Genomic DNA, 17,969 nt, shown 5'->3' with positions numbered 1-17,969 from the left:
AGCCTCAGCTGCAGTAAATGGGTTATTTTTCTGAACTATCATGGAACAACAGTAGTTTATTTACTGAGATTTGCATGTTTTTTTTGCCATCAGAGTCTATGAAATAGGAAAACAATACAGTTTTTCTTACTTTTGAGAAGGTACCAGTGTTCAAGACAGAATCAAAGCATGTTGTGAAAGCATAGGAATCTCCTCTAACCATGTCATAAAGCTTTCTGTTTCTTCAGGAAAAGTAAGTTCTGTTACAACTTCTCCAAAGGTCTCCAGTGATGTATTAAAGTCTCCTTACATAGGAAGGATTTGATATAAAATACAGTCCAGGAGCACAAGAGAGAGCAGCTTGTCTTTGGACAGAAGGTTGTTATTTCATGTTTATGATATAGACCTCATGAATTACTCTTAAATGTGGGTTTGCTTTAAACCCTTTTGTCAGTTTAAATGAACCAGTTTTCCTTTCATACAGTGAAATAACAGGAAGATCAATATTTTAATTCACAAAATAACAACGTGTTGCTTCTCTGCACAGTTACTTTGCAACCTGTTTTAACAATTTATCAAAGCTGGTAATAATTTAAGTAAGTGCTGGTGTACAGGTATCAAATGTAGGGAATGCTTTCCCTGAGCAGGTATAAATCTTAAACACATGTTACTGCTAGGTTGCATTTCCCCATCTTTAATCATTGTCTCCTAGCTGTGTTTTCTCTGCAGGTTTGACTTGGCCTGAAAGAGCAGTTGTTATGGCCAAAAACATGTGCACTAAAAATAGAGAGATGTAATGCAACCTGTATTAGTCCATATTAGGAAGCAGCTGTTGGAGAATTAAAGCAGATTTCAACAATGGGCTCCACAGAAGATGTAATGTGATTAAGTGTTTGCAAGCACAGGAGGATTCCCTGTATCAGGAACTCAGCACTGTGCCCATGGGAGTGTGTCTCACTTCTGTGGATAAATCCCTTGGTTTTTCCAGGTCCCTTCTCTTCCTGATGGGGAGTCTGGGTTTTCCCTGCAAGCCTGTGATTGTTTCCTCGTGGCTGGTAAACAGCAGCCTCCTGCAGCAGTCTGGCACTCAGAAGTGTCCTTTTCCATCACTTGTGGCAGGTGAGGCTTTACTGCAGGTCTGTTCTGGATGATTCCCTCAGTGTGGATCATGAGGAGGGAGAGGGACTCCAGGTTCTCCTCCCTCTGCTGTCAAGGTGAAAAAGAGACACAAAAAGTAAATGTAAATGTACATAGTGGATGGATTTCTTCCCTTTCCAGAGCAGCTGTGCTGCTCCTTTGCTTGGTTCCTGATAAAGCTGAGTGCTGGTTTCCATTGAAATCCAGCCTGGCAGGTGGTGATGAGCTCCATTGTCAGTGTCCACTGTCCTTGTCTCAGGACATTCATGGATATTCCATGGTCATATATTCATGATTATATTTCATTCTGGCTAGAAAAGCAGAGTTGGTTCCTGGACTAAGGTAGATTACTCATCTTTTAGGTGTCTTTGCTTCTTCCATGTTATCACTGTCCATAGCTCAAGCCATGCTCACTGTGCTGCTCCTACTCCACTAAATTGTTTTATTTCTGTGCCATGAGTCCTTGTTTGTGCCACCAGGAAAGTGTCCTTTCCATGGCAGATGGGTGTGCACAATCCAGGAGGTGGGACTGACTCTCTGAATCCTGGTGACAAATGGAACCCTTGAGCAGAGATCACAGTGCTTATCCTGACCTGCCATTAAAACAAAGCCCTGATGAATTGTGTTGATGACTGAGTTTGTTTTGCAGAAGAATAAGGTTTTAACTGATGTGTCCAAGCCACAGACTAACTTGGATAACAATCCTTGCAGCAAAATCTGTGGTGTTTTGAGATGCAGCTCAGAGTTCATGACTTCTGTCTAAAGTTCTTGTTTGCTGCTTTGCCAGAGAAATAGTCATGAACTTGTGATTTGGTATGAAAGTGACTGTTTGGGAGAAAAAAAATAAACAAAAAAACCCCAAAGCAAAACAAGGCCATTTTTGGAAGGTGAATTAGGGAATAATGGATCATTCTGCTCTGCAATAATTTTTGCTAGCAGTTGATGCCTGATTTTGCCATTCCAGTTAGAGAGAAATTGGAGATGCAGTTTTGTAGGACAGAGCATTAAAAATGAGAGGACAGCTCTCAGTCTGTAATCAGCTGTTCTTTCAATAAGCAACCATTTGTAATTCCTGAACTTCAGGCAATCCTCTGGCATCAGCTGGCTGTGGTAAATCTGAAATTCCAAGGTTTGGTGGAGATATAACAGGCCAGGGTACAGAGATAATTCTTGTGCTGCATCCTGGCAGAGGCAAAGGGGCTCCCTGCCTGTGATAAATCACCTTTTGAGAGGTGCTTCTCTCCTGCTGCTGCTACCAGGGACATTTTGTGGCATCCTGTCCCTCTGATAATTCAACAGTGACAGAGGGTTTTAGGTTGAGTAGTAAGAATACACCTCAAGGACTTCTTTTCTGTAAGTTCTAGGCTTGGTTTGTGTGCAGGATCTCCCTTTTCTTTCTGTTTTGCTTGGGAGAGGTGATGATTTTTACTTTTAGGTGAAGCTAATAAAACCTGCCTAATGTGAGTAGCAGTCAGAGGTTCTCTGGAAATTCCTGGGGCTTAGGGAGAATTAATTTTAGCTGTTTGCCCCACTTGGATGCCCTCTCTTCTTTTTTATGCTGCTGAAATAACAGGACATGGTATAACAGAGCTTGCCCTCCATCAAGGGTATGGGGAGATGTTAAAGGGGTCTTGGGAGGAGGGAAGGGAGCAAAGGGCTCCTGAGGAAGAGCTGGAGAGGATTTTTAAGGCTGCAATAGAAAAGAGCTTCTAAGGAGAAATCTGGCCTTGCAGAAAGGATTCTGCAGTTTAACTTTTATTTGTGGCTTTTGTTGAACAGCATCCAGAAACCGTCAGTGGGTTTGACAAGAATGAGGTAGCTAAAATTACAAAGGGAAAGATTAGGCAGGAAAAATAGTGGAAGGCTGTAGGAGAAGATGTTGCTTTTAGATGAGTGTGGGAAATACAGTTGGAAGGGAGGTAGGAGGAACAGGAAAGGACTCTGCACTTACAGCAAGAATCTGCCAAAAGCCAGACAGTGCTAGACAGTGCTTTTGGTGTGTAATAGGAAAAGGTCATTTGGGGCGGTTGCTCTGGAATTGCACATCTGTTGAGTTGCCATAAAAAGCACTGAACGTCAGGAGTTTTCTACAGAGGCCTCAGAAGAGCCTTGTTGTGCTTCTGATCACAGTGGGGACTCTGCTGCTTCCCATTCTGAGGGAGACTTCAAAGCCTGCAGGATGTGGTACAATCATGTGGCTTGGAAGGTGGTGAGCCAGGCAAGGGTAAATGAAAGTCACCTAATGAACTTGTGCAGTGTCACAGCCATTTTTTGCTGAGGATCTGGGGCTGTTTCACCCTTCTCCCTTCACCTCACAGTCCTGAATTTTGTGGATTTTTTGGTCCAATAGACTGCATAACACACTCTCAGAGTGGCTGGCCAAAGAGTAATGTCCCCTGTGCCCAGTCACCTGCAGCATGTACGTGCTGTGTTGTAGATTGACTGTTTCAGCTCATATTTCATACTAAATTCTCTGACCTCTTAAGCAGGGAACACCTGACTCCTAAAATCATGTGCTGTGTGCTCCCTGCAATGTAAACTCCTCTGACAGCTCCTGCCCGTGGTTTATGGCCTCTTATGCCTTCACACTAACACTTGACATCTGCACCACAAAATTTGTAACATCAGTTTGTTCAAATAAAGAATCCACCAAGCATTTAATCCTTGGTTTAATGGCTGATGTTTATTTTAGTTTGGGGTTTCATGCACTCATGGAGGGATTCTCTGCCCATGGTCCATAAATCTTGCAGGGCAGGAATGAGACTTCTCTGTGCTGGCTTGTTTCTGAAGTGAGGCTCTAGAGATGGGGTATTTTTATTTTTTGGATACCTCCATAAAGCTGACTCACTTTCAGGTATGAGCTGCAAGTGCACTTAATGAGGATTTTTCCTGCTGGTTTTGGATCTTTCTCTTCATCAAACATCTGTGATACAGGACATGCATTTCCTTTCTCTTTGTTGTGGTTCAGCCATGCAAATGCCTTCTTTTCTCCATGTGCTTGATTATTCTGGAAAATTATTTGCATTTGTGGTAGGCAGGAGGATGCAAAGAGAGACCACTGTGAAAGTGGACAGAAATGACAAAACAATTTACCCTATGGAGGAGCTACAAACTTGAACAACCTCTCTTTTTTTAAGTAGCTGGTGCTGCTGTGCCTGTTGTGGAGGGTGCAGCAGTGACCTCCTGAGCTCTTTGTGGGCTCCCTCGAGTCCTGTTGTCTGTGTTAGGTGCAGGTAAATTACACTTGGGCAGTGTGAAGGGGAGGTAAGAGCAGGAGCCTGGATTCTCCTGTCAGGTGACTCTGGCTGTGTTTCCAGGCAGCCTGTGGGGTGCTGGTTTTCCACACACATCCTCCAACCCCAAGCACTGGTGGAAAGCAGCCAGCCCACAGGGGGAAGGGGGCCCAGGGGCTGTGTGTGAAGCAAGGCTGCCCAGCCCTCTGCCAGGAGCCCCTTTGGCTGCTGCTCTCCAGGAGTCACAGCTTGCAGAGTTTTGTTCTGCTGCAGAGGTGCCAATTCCTTCACCTGCCCCTGGAGGAGAGACCACACTGGCAAATGACCATGGATGGCATGGCCTCTTCTCCCCAGAGTGAGCTCCAGTCCAGCAGAGTCAGTTCCTCCTCTGACACAATGTCTTCTTTCTCACCAGAAAGAGATTTTTAAGGGATAAACCAGAGAAATCTAATATTTTTGTTCCACTTAAACTTTTTTACACAGCTCATTCAATGCCAGGCCAAGACTTAGCTGAATCAAGGCTTAGCCCCTCCGTAAGAACTTCTCTACAGGTATGAGATTTGTACCACCTGGAAACATTTATTAGGGGATTGCCAGGACAAGAATTTGACGGGGAAATGCTGCTGTTTTCAGGAAGGTTCTGACTGATAGCAGTAAGACCCAAAATGTCAGTGTTTTTACTGAAATAATTCACCTTTTCTTTTTTCTTTGATTTCTCTTTGGTATTTAAATGATAATGTTGACTACCTGTAGCTAAAGATGTGCTGCTGTGCAGAGGGAGGGATGGGAAATGAATAGAATGAAAGAAATAAAGTAACACACAAACATGTGAGCTGTTCCACAGGAGTTTGAAATCATCTCCATCTCATAGCTGGCAAATCAAAGGTGCATTCAGCTCTCCTTCTTTCTTGCTTTTTCTTGTATTTCAATATTTTAAATTTTATTTATTTTATTTTTATTATAGAGATCCTCTGCTCTGGGGCAGCTTTGCCATGCAGCCTATGTGAAAACAAGCCTTGAAACTTGGTTATTTTCATCTTTGCTGCTGGCATGCAGCTTCCATAATTTATCATCACCCCCCATTTTCATTTTTTTTTTCTTGTCCATAGACTCCTGTCTGTCTCTTTCAACCCAGGGGGATATTTCCAAACTCTCTTAAAAAAAATCAAATTTCATGGTTGTTTTCTCAGTTTAAAATATGTACCAAGTGTTGACAGTTGATGCCTTGGGCAGAAAAGCACGTGCAGAATTGTACTGGATGACTGAAGAAAGCCAGGAATGAGGAGATGGGATGGACGTGGTGAAATGTGCATATTGACAAGGCAGAAAATGCATGAATGGGTGAAGGCAGGGAGTCCATTTCAGGTGGGTTTTGGGGGGCTTGCAGCTGATGGGGTTTGTCACCCTGAATGCAGGAGGGTCAGTCAGGAAAAGCTGATGATCTGGGAAAGAAGAGAAATTCAAGCTGAATTATGTCAGGGAGCTGGTAAACAGGCTGTGGAAAATCAGGATCAGTGAACACCAGCTCAGCTCTGGCTGCTGCTTTGCTCAGAGAGGGTCTCAGGGTAAATCTAGAGAAAATTAAAAAGTGATTCTCTGCTCTGGGGAACACATGTTGTGTGACATAAGAGGGATTTGTCTGACCTTCCATTAGGCTCTGTCCCATGTCAGTTTTGCACTGAATGTTGTGTTTGTGCTGTTTCAGGACTTATGTGTTCTGTTCCCTTTTCCACAGGAAAAAATCAATAGTAATAGCAGTGTCAGTATCACAGGTGGAACAGTAAGCAGAGATCATTTCAGTGAATCTTAGAAGTCTGTTTCTTATTGCAAGAATAAATTTCTTTTAATTACTTCATTTGCTTCTTTCTTTTTGCAATTTAAAACATGAACACAATTTTGTGGCTGCAGTGAAGTGAGCAGGTTTGAATTCATATCTGAACTTAATTTCTCCTTTGGTCATGCCTCATCTGCTTTGAACATCTGCCTGTGAAACACAGTTTACCTTTCAGCTTAGAAGAAGACAAATTATTAATACATCAGTCCTTTAGTTGGTAGGAAGGAAGGTTTAAATTATCTGTAACATTTTTATTTGAGTTAGTTAATTTTTTCTTTTTCCTGAACTTATGTTTTTTCACATCATCTGCTGTTCTCGCACCCAGGGGCACACACGTACCTGCAATGCAACCTCTTCTTTAACCAGCCAAGAACACTTCAACTTAAAGGTTGTTACAACCTGAATACACACCAGGGTGTTTGGTGAAAAGGCTGGGAGTGTTTTGTTATGATCTGCCAGCCTTAAAAGGCACTTTGACCTTTCAGAAAAGAAGAGGCAGAAGAAGGTGAAGGCCACGAGCGACTGGCGGGAGCGGAGGAACGCGATCCGCCTCACCAGCGAGTACACGGTGGAGACGCTGGTGGTGGCAGATGCTGACATGGTGCAGTACCACGGAGCTGAGGCTGCCCAAAGGTTCATCCTCACTGTTATGAATATGGTAAGTAGGCATTTTACTCTCCAAAGAGGAAACAAGAGTAAGCAGGACATATCCAGGGTCGGATAAAGCTGACTTGGCAGCAGAAATCAACAACTGGTTTGACCTTCGGGTATGAGAAAAGGTTTTGGTTTTCTTGTGTTATGTGCCTCTTCTCCAGTTGTGTTATTCCTGGTATTTGCCACAATAAAACCCCATTTTTCAAAACTGAAAATGTAAGTTTTCACTTAGGAAATAGTGGTTCAGGAGTGCTGTTTTCTGCCAGGCTTTTTGTGCTGCTGTGGTTTACCTTGGAGGAGGGTCTTGTCTGACATGTTTCTGGGGTTCCTAAAGATTCCTCTGCCACACCTGTTTCACAAGAGGTATGGCTCATTGTTCTAGGCAGTTAAAGCCAGCAGTCATACTGATTTCCAGCAGAAGACCTGGCTTTAAGTCCAAAATGATTTTTATCTCTGATTTTCACACAATGAAAATGGCTGCTTCCCTTGATGTAGAAAATGTGGCAAACTCATGACCAAACTGCTGGCTGATCCCATTCTTTTCACCCAGAGCTGCATGAAGTGGTGCTGATCATACCTATGAGTTGTTGGTGGAATTGGGCTTGAAAATCTTTCTAGAAATCCTAGGGATATATTTTGGAGTGAGGGGAATCTTTGGAAATTGCAGGCTCATGGGAAGTGTGGGTGTTAATTTGTGAGCTGTCCCTGTAGAGAGGCCTTCTGGCTCAGCTGATAAGGGAACACAAAGCCTCCCACAGGGAATGCTCACTCAGCTGTTGGCAGTGCCACTAAGGAGGTAATGGCTAAATTGGATGTAGACATGGAAAACTCTGCTCAGAGGCTGCAGGGGTCCTTGCAGAGGCATTTGCACAAGAAAGTCTTGGAGGAAGCTCATGTTCCTTTGCCCATGCTATTGTAATATCCAGGAACAGCTCATTCTCCTCACTGTGCCTCTGCTGGTGTTTATGAGCAGCAAATTGGCTTGGGAAAAAATAACAGTCCTGAACAGTAATTGCCTGGTCATGCTTCCAGTGAAGAGATGGATGCTCAGCATAAACCAGCTATGGAACAACAGCTTTTTAAGAGGTCTTGTGTTCCTTCATCAAGCACTGGGGTGAGGGAGCCCTCCTGGAGGCTGACTGAGTAGGGAGTTTGGTTAGTCTTTTCCATTAATGAGCTGCTTTTCTATGTCCCTTCCTCTCCTTTTTATTTGGCTTCCCAGTTGTCACTTGATTAGGCTCCACTGTGGCTCTGCAGTTACTTTTGATGACCCTCATGCCAGCAGGTCAATGATTTCACTGTGGCCATTGGGGATGTCTGTGTTGTGCAGCTTTTTCAGCCTGTGAAGATGGTTAGGGATGAACAGACTGATGGACCAAGTCCTAAACAAAAGGTGGCTGTGGGTCTTTGAATGATGTCTGTCCAGGCTGAGGTGCTGCAGAACATCTCAGCAACATCAGCTTGCCAGGTGTGAATAAATCTGTGTGGGGAGGTGCTCAGAGATGGGCTGGCTTCTCTAAACCCATTTATTAAACAAATATTGAAGGTTAGTTTCCTGTGGATTAGGCTGATGGGCTTTTAAGCTGGGTTCTGATGCTGTAGGGTGAGCTCACCCCTTTATTGGACACCAGAGAGAGCACATGGAGAGGACTCTTGGATGAGGAACACGTTCATGTGACATCTCCTCAGGTGCAAGGTCCAGCTGAAATGCTTCCCACTGTTAAGTCATTGCTCCTGGGGGCTCACTGCTGTGAGGTTTTTCTGATGTCTGATAGGATTTGAAGTCATGTTTCAGCTCTTCAGCCTTCACAGGGGCAATGGGAGGGTCTCTCCCTCAGCCACCTACATTCCCACGCTCTGAGGAACATTTTTCAGGTTTGAAGGAAGGCTTGAGAGTGACTGCAAGACCAAAAAGATAGAGAGGAATAAGGATAGGCAAACACAGAGATGGCATCACTGCATAAATCTTTTATTCTGTGGTGATAAAACCAGGTGGAATTCAGGGAATCAAAGGGCATTTTTATGTTACATTTGTGTAATGAAAGCTGACCTTCATCCCAGGAAAAGAAGCTGAAGGATAATTCAGAAAAATGTATTTCAGAGAGATAATCATGAGGTTTGGGGAGGCCTTAAGCCAAGCTCCTGGCTGCTTGGATCTTTGTTTCTGTCAGCCTTGGGTGTCTGTTAGCTGGGGGACAGGATTTGCCCCATGATATTAGGCAGTGCTTATTCAGCTATACTGCAGGATGGCAGGCTGCCTCTAAAAGAAACCAGAATGTTAATTTTGGCTTGGGTGCTTGCATTTAAGCAAATAGAACATTACTGGTCAGGGGTATATTAACTTAACTCCTCTCTGTAAGCCATTACATTTACTGTCAAACCACAAAACAAGCATTAAGAGGTCTTATTAATGCATTTTATATTTATAGACATTTTAAATAAAGTGATCTGCCTTAAAGTATTTAATATCTATTTATGTTACAAGAATTTCTGAAGGAGGAAAAAGTCAGCATTACAAAATATGGGTTTATTGCTCCCTTGGTAAATGAGAATCTTAGAGGAAAAAACCCCACCACCCTCTTCTAGAATAACAGCTTAAAAGCACAGCAAACCCATTTTGGAACCCAGAAATAACAGGTAGCACTTCATGTAGCAAATGCTGTGTTTTTAATGTTATTCTGTAGTTCCATGCCCCTGAACAGAGAGTGGATTCACATTAAAAGTACTTGTTTTTTGTGAATGTCACTGTAGAGGAGCAAGCTCTTCCATTTACTAAACTAATGCTTGAAATTATAAGACAGATTTTTCCAAGATCATGGAAGAATTTCCCTCTAAGGTGCTCTGTAATGTATGAGTAGGAGCAAGCAGGGCTCCAGGGATTTGAGTTGGCTTTTTTCAAGTCACCACTGCTAAAAAGAAATCTTTTCTTGTTTTCTGGCAAGGTGTTTGATTCAGCACTATTTTCCAAACAGGTGCTGAAGTTGTTGTCAAATGCCACCATGCACAGCTGCAGCCTTAGCAAGGCTGTGAGGAATGGAAGAACATGGACAGGGAGCAATACCAGCAGAGCTGTGGGGATGCAAAACCACCTACTTAGATATAGGTGCTGATCTCTTTTTCTAGGTTAAACTCCCTTGTTACTGAGCTTTGTTGCAGTGTTTGCATTCCAGTTCTTGTCTCACCTTTGGCTTGAGAGCATCTCCTGTTCCTGTCCTCCTTCTGTAGTGACCAGTGTTCAGAACTTCCTCTGAATTCCATTCCCAAGTGCCTTTGTGGTAAATCCAGCTTTAAAACATGCTTATTTTGCTCACCCATTCTGCTGGTCTGCATCTGGCAGCTAATTTCTCAGTGCATTTCATCCACATGGAGCTGTGAGGGTGGATGTTCTGTTCTTGCAGGAGTTCTGTGCTTTTGTTTGCTCTTGTGGTTGCTTTTCATCTGAAAGAAGTGACCAGTAAATGAAAAAGGAGATTCTAGAAACTGCACTGGTCTCTGCTGTGTCTGGTTTTCATGGTTTAGGTTTTCAGCTTTCTGGTTCTGGAGATAACTGGTTCAAGTGGTGATAAATGGGGATGAGAGCCTTTGGAAAGTCCAGTCCATGGCTGTTGTGTGGCTGAGGATGAGGAGTGGCTGTTTCCAGGCAGGCCCTGAGCAGGGACTTGTGGATGTTGGCTCCTTGCAGAGTGCAGAGCTGACTTTGCAAACCCAGTCCCACCCAGACTGACCCTCAGAGCATTTGGAGACAGAGACATCTGAATTTCTGAATTTCCAAGACCACAACACAGTCGCTTAACAGCTGCTTTCTATGGGTTTGAAAACCTAAAAAAAAATGGATTGGTTTGGGTTTGGTTTTTTTTGTCCCCTAAGTGTATTTTTTTGGGTTTTGCAATAAATTACAACTGTGGCTTGGTTTGGAGCTTGCCTTTTTCCCTGAGAGTGCAGTGTGGAGGGAGATTTTCTGCCGTGTGTGTCAGTTCTCCTGCAGCTGTTGCTAAGCCATGAGATTACTGTGGAAGCTCTTTGCAGCAGCAAGCAGGAACTTGAAGTTAGTGATCTTTTGGATGTCATTAAGAGGGAAAATTCTTATGTTGTTCTTTAGGAATGATACTGTTTTACTCTCTGAAGCCTGAGTTTTACGCTCCACAGATTGTTTTTCATTTTGGATTTCCCCTGTGAGGGTTTTTTATGTTAAAAAAGCAGATAAAATCATTTTTATCATGCTTGCATTGATGGATTTATATGTCTGTGCTCTTGGGGGCTGGCACATAAAGGCTCCAGAGCTGCCACTGATAATGAGCTCCCTTACCTTGGTCTGGAATTTTCATGATGAGAACAGGGACATAAGGGGAGGTAAGGGAAAAGGATCTGAGTGTTTCATCACTGTCTGCAGATTTCTCTTTTTGCTCCAGCAGCCCCAGGAGAAGGAGTTATGTCAACTGTATCTTATAAAGAGCTATGAATATGTTCTTTTTCATAATGTTTAAAGGAGTAATTTGAAAGCTTGGCTTTAGGTGGGTGTTAGAAATCCTATAGCACTTTTCAAAACAAGAGAAAGACAACCTCAGTAACCTGACTAAGGCTTCTGCTGTCCAAACCTCATCCAGCAGCCAAGGCAATGGGAAGGCTCCGGCTTGAGTGCAGTGCTCAGGGAAGAAAAAAGGGAAAAAAAGTCAATTTACCCTCAGGGTTGCTGTTCTAAACTCCAAAACATCTGAAAGACACACGTCTCCCTCCCACCGTCCACCTGCAGAGGAAGCTCTTGAGAATTAAAAAAAAAAAATTAAATGATGTAGTTTAGTTCCTCTCTGAGCCCAATTCCTTATGTCTGTGTTTGCTTTGTGCGTGCTGGGGCAGGCCTGCACAGCTTATGCCAGAACTGCATTTGTTCTGCCCCTTCCATGTCAGAGCTGAGGGGAGAAGGAGAGGCAGGAGGAATGCAAACAGAGGAGGATGGTCCAGCCTTGAAGCTTTCCTGTTTTCTTTAGGGCATTCTGCACAGTAAAGCTCTGTCAGAGAAATGCAGGTGAAGGGGGAGATGCCAGAGACAGGCTTTATTCTCTTCTTGTTCTACTGAACTTCCCCTTCCATTTTTTCTGCCTGTTGTTATGGTTCCTTACCATATCTTCTGTTTCCAGAGCTCACCCTACTTCTGATGACTCCACACAGAGAAGTCAGTACAGAAGTGTAGAAGCTCCCTTGCAGCAGGGCACCCACAACACTTCAGTCACATTGACCACTTTTGCCATCCCTTCCTTTCATCCCAGTGATCCAGAACCTCCATTTCTTTTCCATCCAAGCCGTTTTCTGCCACTTGTGGTGATGTTCTAAACAAGTAAACTCTGCACTCTCCATGGCAGAGTTTCATGCTGACACTTCTGTTCCCAGCTGCCTTAATTTATTAAAAGGTCCTAAACCACCCAAATATTTTTACTTTTCCCCTGTTGGAAGCAGTCACAGCAGCCTGAAGGGTGTGATGCAATTGCAGGCTTGAGGAAGGGTGGCCCTTGGTGTTGGGAGTGGGCAGGGAGGTGTCTGTGAGTCAGTCTCTCTGTGCAGCAGGAAATCTTGAGAACATCTGCAGTGGGAAATCCCATTCCTCATGGCCTGGTACCAGTTATCCCACCACCCAACCTGGCACATGCTGCAGGTGGACACTTGGATGTAATGTGGAACAGCTCAGACACACAGAGTCTCTGGGGTTTGGTTTTCTTGTTGGCTGGGTGAGAAAGGCAGAAGGTTGTTGCTGCCATGATGAAATTCCATTCTTAGCAGGAAAGACCTATGTATTTGAATTGTTTTATTTTAAATTCAGCTGGATCCTGTGATGATGCTTCCTCTGGGCACAACCTACCTGGAACAGCCTGCTTTAAATCCAGCTGGGAACAACCTGAGCTGTGTCAGGCTCATATTTTTTTATCAAGTTATTTAAAAGTCTGTTTGCCTTCTCCATGGGGTTACTTGTAGCCCTAAAGCTCATGATCTGAGAGAAGTTTCCCTCTGAAAGGACAGTGCTGAGTGGGGCTGAGACCCAGAGCTGCCCCATGCATGGATGCTCCCAGCCCTCCCCACAGGGCACAGCAGAGCCTGGCAGGAGAGCTGGGGAGGCCTCTGTGAAAATGTCTTCAAAAGAGGAGGAAAAAGCTGAATGGTGGAGAAAAGTGGGGGAAAAACCCAGGTGAGAGCAGGAGGATGAGGAGCTCCAGGTGCTGGAGCAGAGGTGCCCTCCAGCCTGTGGGGAGACCATGGTGGGGCAGGTGGCTGTGCCCAGCACTGTGACCTGAGGAGAGGAGCCTGTGCTGGAGCAGGATCTCCTGATGGGAACAGCAGCCCATGGAGAGGATCCATCCTGCAACAGGGCAAAAGTGTGAGGGGGGAGCAGCAGAGAGAGCTGTTCCAGAGGAGAGTTCCCATTCCCCATCCACCTGCCTGGCTCTGGGTGAGGGGGAAGGAGTCAAGAATGCAGGAGTAAAGATAAGGAGAGGGGAAGGTGTTGTTTTAATTTATCTTTTTTTTTTCTCTGTATACAAATTATTTTAATAGGTGAATTAAATTTTCTCCAAGTGAAGTGTGTGTTGCCTGTAACTGTTAAGTGATCTCCCTCTCAGAGGGAAAGGTTAATGTTCCTTCTAGGCAATACCATCAGCCTGGGGCTCCTTTGGCCTTCATTTAAGAAAATAAGCAAACAAAGCTTGAATAAACAAGCAAAGTGGAGCCTCTTGCACTCCCAGGGACTTTTTTTTGGTTTAGTGTCCAATTGCTGCTGATATCACTGGTGGATGGGAATAGAAGTGCAGTCAGAGTTATCTTTGGGATAGAGAGCACAATAGGAAAAGAGGAAGGGCTGGCAGCTTTCAAGATGCCATCCTGAACTGTCCAGCAGCTGGTGCTTGGTGGGCAAGTTTTGCCAGGGCAAACAGCCTTTGGAATCAGTGGTGTTTGGATTTGTCTGTGCTGGCTCTGGAGGCAGCTTGGCTGCTCTGATGGGAAGCCAAGCACCAGCACCCAGCAGGCTCAGTGGTAAGGACCTGTTTGCTGGAATTATTCTCATGTCATGAGTGGGAACTTCATGGGATGGCCAGAGCTAGTGGGGAGCTGGGAAACCAAAGATCCATCCATCCATCCATCCATCCATCCATCCATCCATCCATCCATCCATCCATCCATCCATCCATCCATCCCTCCATCCCTCCATCCCTCCATCCCTCCATCCCTCCATCCATCCCAGGGAGTGTTTGTCAGCCTCTGTAGTGGTGCAGCAGGTCTCCACTTACACAGGGGTCATCTGTCAGAGCCCTTCTCTGCAAATGTCAAGTTTGTCCCTGCCAGGTCTGTAGAGAGAGGGCTGAAGTGCTCTCCCAGCACATCTCCAGGCTGAGCAAATAGTGCCAGCCCTTGTGTGCACTTGTACCCCAGCCCCAGGGTAGAGAAATGGCTCCTTGTGCTCAGCTGAAGGTCACTGGGTCAAACACTGAGTAGCTCTGTCTTGCAATCTGTGCCTAAATTGTAGGAAACATTTATGTGTGTGCTTAAATCCAACCACAAACACTGGAGAGCTTCTTCCACTGAGCACATTCCTGGGCATTTGCACAAATAGGAAAAATACCAAGCGTTGAAAGCATGATGTACAAGATGTGCTCGTGTCTGAGGTTTGCTGTAGGAAGTTTCTGAGCCTGGGTGATGCTTGTAGCCAAAGGAGCAGTGAGCAAGGAATATTGCTTACCTGGGGCCAAACCTGCCTCTCATTTGTCAGGAGTCTCACTTCACTGGTCTTGATTTTGGTTTTTTGACCAAGTAGGGGATACAATATTCACCCAAGGCCTTTTATGTGGCCTTTTACACCTTTTGAAATAAACCCTTCCCTCACCTTTTTGATAGTGTCTAGTTAAAACATTTGTACACTGAGAAACGGGTGGAATAAAATCCTGGGATCAATTAAGATCTTATGTTCTAACCTATAAAAATGAGGTGAAGTATCTGAGCTGGAATGCAAAATCTGGAGAAAGTAGTAAGGTAGTTTCCGGTGCTATTTTTGTATTTCCTGAGGCTTGTGTCATTATGGGCTGCCTTATTACTATTCTCTTATATAAGATATGAAAATAACAGAGGGAAATTGCTTTTCCATTCTATTTCCTGAAGTCTAAAACACACCATTATTTCATCTTGCATTCAGATATCTCTGATATTTAAATGCTGAAGATCCATGGTAGTTGAATGCTTCATAACGTATGTCCATGCTCCTGAGACTTTATCTTTAGAGCTCCTTTGGAATATTTTTCTCCTTTTCACAGCAACTCTTAAATATTCTTTATTTTATTGAGTGTAGTAGCACAATCCATGTGGGGGGAGTTTTTGTGTAAGTTTTTAAAAGGAGAAATGTCTAACTTTAGTCACAATTAGTTTCTTCTACTATTACTAGGTCTTGATATTTCTACTAACAAGCTTTGGATGTTTTTCTTTGCTTTTTGACAGGTGTACAACATGTTCCAGCATCAAAGCCTGGGAATTAAAGTCAACATTCGAGTGACCAAGCTAGTCCTGCTCCACAGTCGCCCTGTGAGTCCCAGCCCCTTTCTCTCCTGCTCCTGGAACTGCTCTGTGCTGTCCCACAGGCTGGGAGGGGGATGTGGGGCCTCAGCATCACAAACTGTGAGGAGTTGCCTGTTCCACTTCACCAGGCAGCATTAAAGGTGGGAATTACAGGGGCTGTGGGAGTGAAAGGAACCAGAATCCTTTTATTTATCCTTCCTGGTAAGGCTGTCTGCTTGTAGCTGCAAACCAGTATGAAGTTAGGTGTTACAGAGAGGTCTGATGCTTTATCTAATGACTGGGGATAATAATTTCTACTTTTATATATATATATATATATATATTTTATTTTTTTCCCCCAAAGGCAAAGTTGTCCATCGGACATCATGGAGAGAGATCTCTGGAGAGCTTCTGTCAGTGGCAAAATGAAGAATATGGTGGGGCAAAATACCTTGGTAACAACCAGGTTCCTGGTGCCAGGGATGACACCCCTCCTGTGGATGCTGCTGTTTTTGTGACCAGGTATGGGAAGGTCTGCTTTTTGTTACAGCCAGTAATGCCCATGGTCAGTGATGGGGTTAGCTGTCAGGCAGAAATGTAAGAGGAAGATAACATTTTTGCTGCTCAGTGGCTCAGGTGAAAGTGCTCTGTGTTGGTTTTGTGCATTCTTAACAAGGTTGTACAAAAGCATCTCTCCCTTTGAGCCAAGGTGTCACAGTCAGGGTCAGCACAGGGGGGCTTTTTCCTCACCCCAGCTGGTAGGAGTGGAAAAAACAGGGAGATTTTGGAGCCCTCCTTCCTAGGAGAAGGAAGGTGTGGAACTGAACACAGCTGAGCTCAGGTGCTCTGTGTGCAGTTAGGGGTGAATCAGCTGAGCAGAGAGTGTGGCAGCAGTGGGCAGGGAGTTATCTCCTAAAGAAAGAGGGAGAGAAATACCATAAACTAAATTATTTTTTTCTCTCTTTACCTGAAGAAATAACCACTTTAACAACTCTCCTCTATCACAGCTGAGGTAGAGGAGGTATGTCATTCTGATTGGTTTGTGTATTTGAAAACTCATGCATTTATTTCAGATGTGAAATGATCTTTACAGAAATATTTGATCAAAATTCTTTGCACTTTGTAATTCTGAACTTACTGATCTGTCAAACACATCAGATAAAGCAAGAAAAAGGGTGTAGTAGGGACAACAGTCTTTTTTCCTCTAACTGTCTGAGCTCAACTTCACAATACAATGCATGTCCCATGTTCCTCACAGTTACTACAAATTCTGAACAGCACATTCATGGTGTTTTAAGTTTTTTGTATCCTTTAAGATGTAAAAATATTAATTTTTACAGAAGTGATCTCTGAATAATGAAAGTGAGCACAAAATTATGGTGTAATGGTGCTAGAAAAACACTACTTCCTACCCCCTTGTCCCCCAGTTTGAGACAGGAAATATCTGTATTGCAGTTCAATATTACTCACCTCTTTCACTTCTTTTCTCTGCCAACAATTTAAGTAGAAATACATGTTTTTGTATAAACTGCCATCCTGATTGCAATAATCTCCAGTGTTAGATTTGTGTTAACAGCCCCACTGCAAACTGTCCATGGGATTCTGGTGAGTGTTCAGTGCAAGAGCTGGTGAGCAGGGCATGAGGCCAGCAAAGTTCCTGAGCAATCTCCTCCCCAGACGTGTGTGCAGCTCCCCCAAACCCTGCTCCCTCCTCTGTACTCACTGCAGTGCACCAGGCACTTGTGCAGATATTTAACAGTTTAGACAGGGGGAATAGTTCCTTTGAAGTCAACTGGCTGCACATCCTGGTTGTAGTTAAGCATGTGCTCCACTGGATCAGGGCCTAAATAAATAACTAACATTTTTGTTAACCTCATCTGGGTATCCAGTTGTCCTGCATGACAAGTGAGGCAGAGGGAATCTCTTCTGATGGGCTCTGAGCACAGGGTGGGGGGAATGAGCCGAGCATTTCATCTCTGCTGCTCTCAAAACTGAATGCATAATGTCAGGCTAAATGAGCTGGACTCAGGCTTCTGAGGAAGAACTGTAAAAGAATTGGTAGGAGGAATTGTTCAGTGGATTTGCAGGGTTTGGCAGTGGGAATAGCTGGGAAAGTTCAGGTTTGGTTGGGTTAGAAACCAGATTCAGCTTTGGTGAGAAGGTTTGGGCCAGGGAGCACATGGCTGTGCACAGCAGCAGCATTTTTGGCTGCAGTGTGCACTTGGAGTCTTTCCACCCTTCTTGCTTGTCCTGTCATCCTTAACCCATCCTGCTTCTGCTGCATGGAGGATGCTGCATTGCTTGGAGGGCTTCTGGGCCAGCAGCCCCATGCCTGTGTCAGGGAAATGCATTTTTCTCCTCTTGGCTTTGGAAATGTGTGTGTGTGTGTCCCTGGACCCTCCCCAGACTGTACAGATGGACCAGTGGTAGAGGAGGGGAGCAGCAGCATGTCCAGCACAAGCAATTGCGCCAGGAAAAGCAGAAGCTGAATTTTCAGCAGCTGCAGCTGCTTTAAGGACTAGAAACAGATTCTTTGGGGTCAAGCTGAAGAAATCCCTGTGGTTCCAGTCTGGCTGGGTTCATTTGAAACACCAAGGCACTCTTGC

The 17,969-nt window shown here is 44.3% G+C and overlaps 1 protein-coding gene across 1 annotated transcript in view; it reads left to right on the top strand.

Annotated features, from left to right (window-relative positions):
- ADAMTS17 (ADAM metallopeptidase with thrombospondin type 1 motif 17) overlaps positions 1–17,969 on the top strand; it is a 152,940-nt gene that overhangs the window by 13,377 nt on the left and 121,594 nt on the right. Inside the window, exons 4-6 of the mRNA XM_058033730.1 lie at positions 6,669–6,841; positions 15,307–15,390; positions 15,728–15,885. Of these exons, the coding sequence (XP_057889713.1) occupies positions 6,669–6,841; positions 15,307–15,390; positions 15,728–15,885 (415 nt within the window). The remainder of the gene's footprint in view (positions 1–6,668; positions 6,842–15,306; positions 15,391–15,727; positions 15,886–17,969) is intronic.

Source organism: Melospiza georgiana, chromosome 13, assembly GCF_028018845.1.
Source record: "Melospiza georgiana isolate bMelGeo1 chromosome 13, bMelGeo1.pri, whole genome shotgun sequence".
Lineage (NCBI taxonomy): Eukaryota > Metazoa > Chordata > Aves > Passeriformes > Passerellidae > Melospiza > Melospiza georgiana.
The sequence above is the reverse complement of the archived record's forward strand: the minus strand, read 5'-3'. Positions and strand labels throughout refer to the sequence as shown.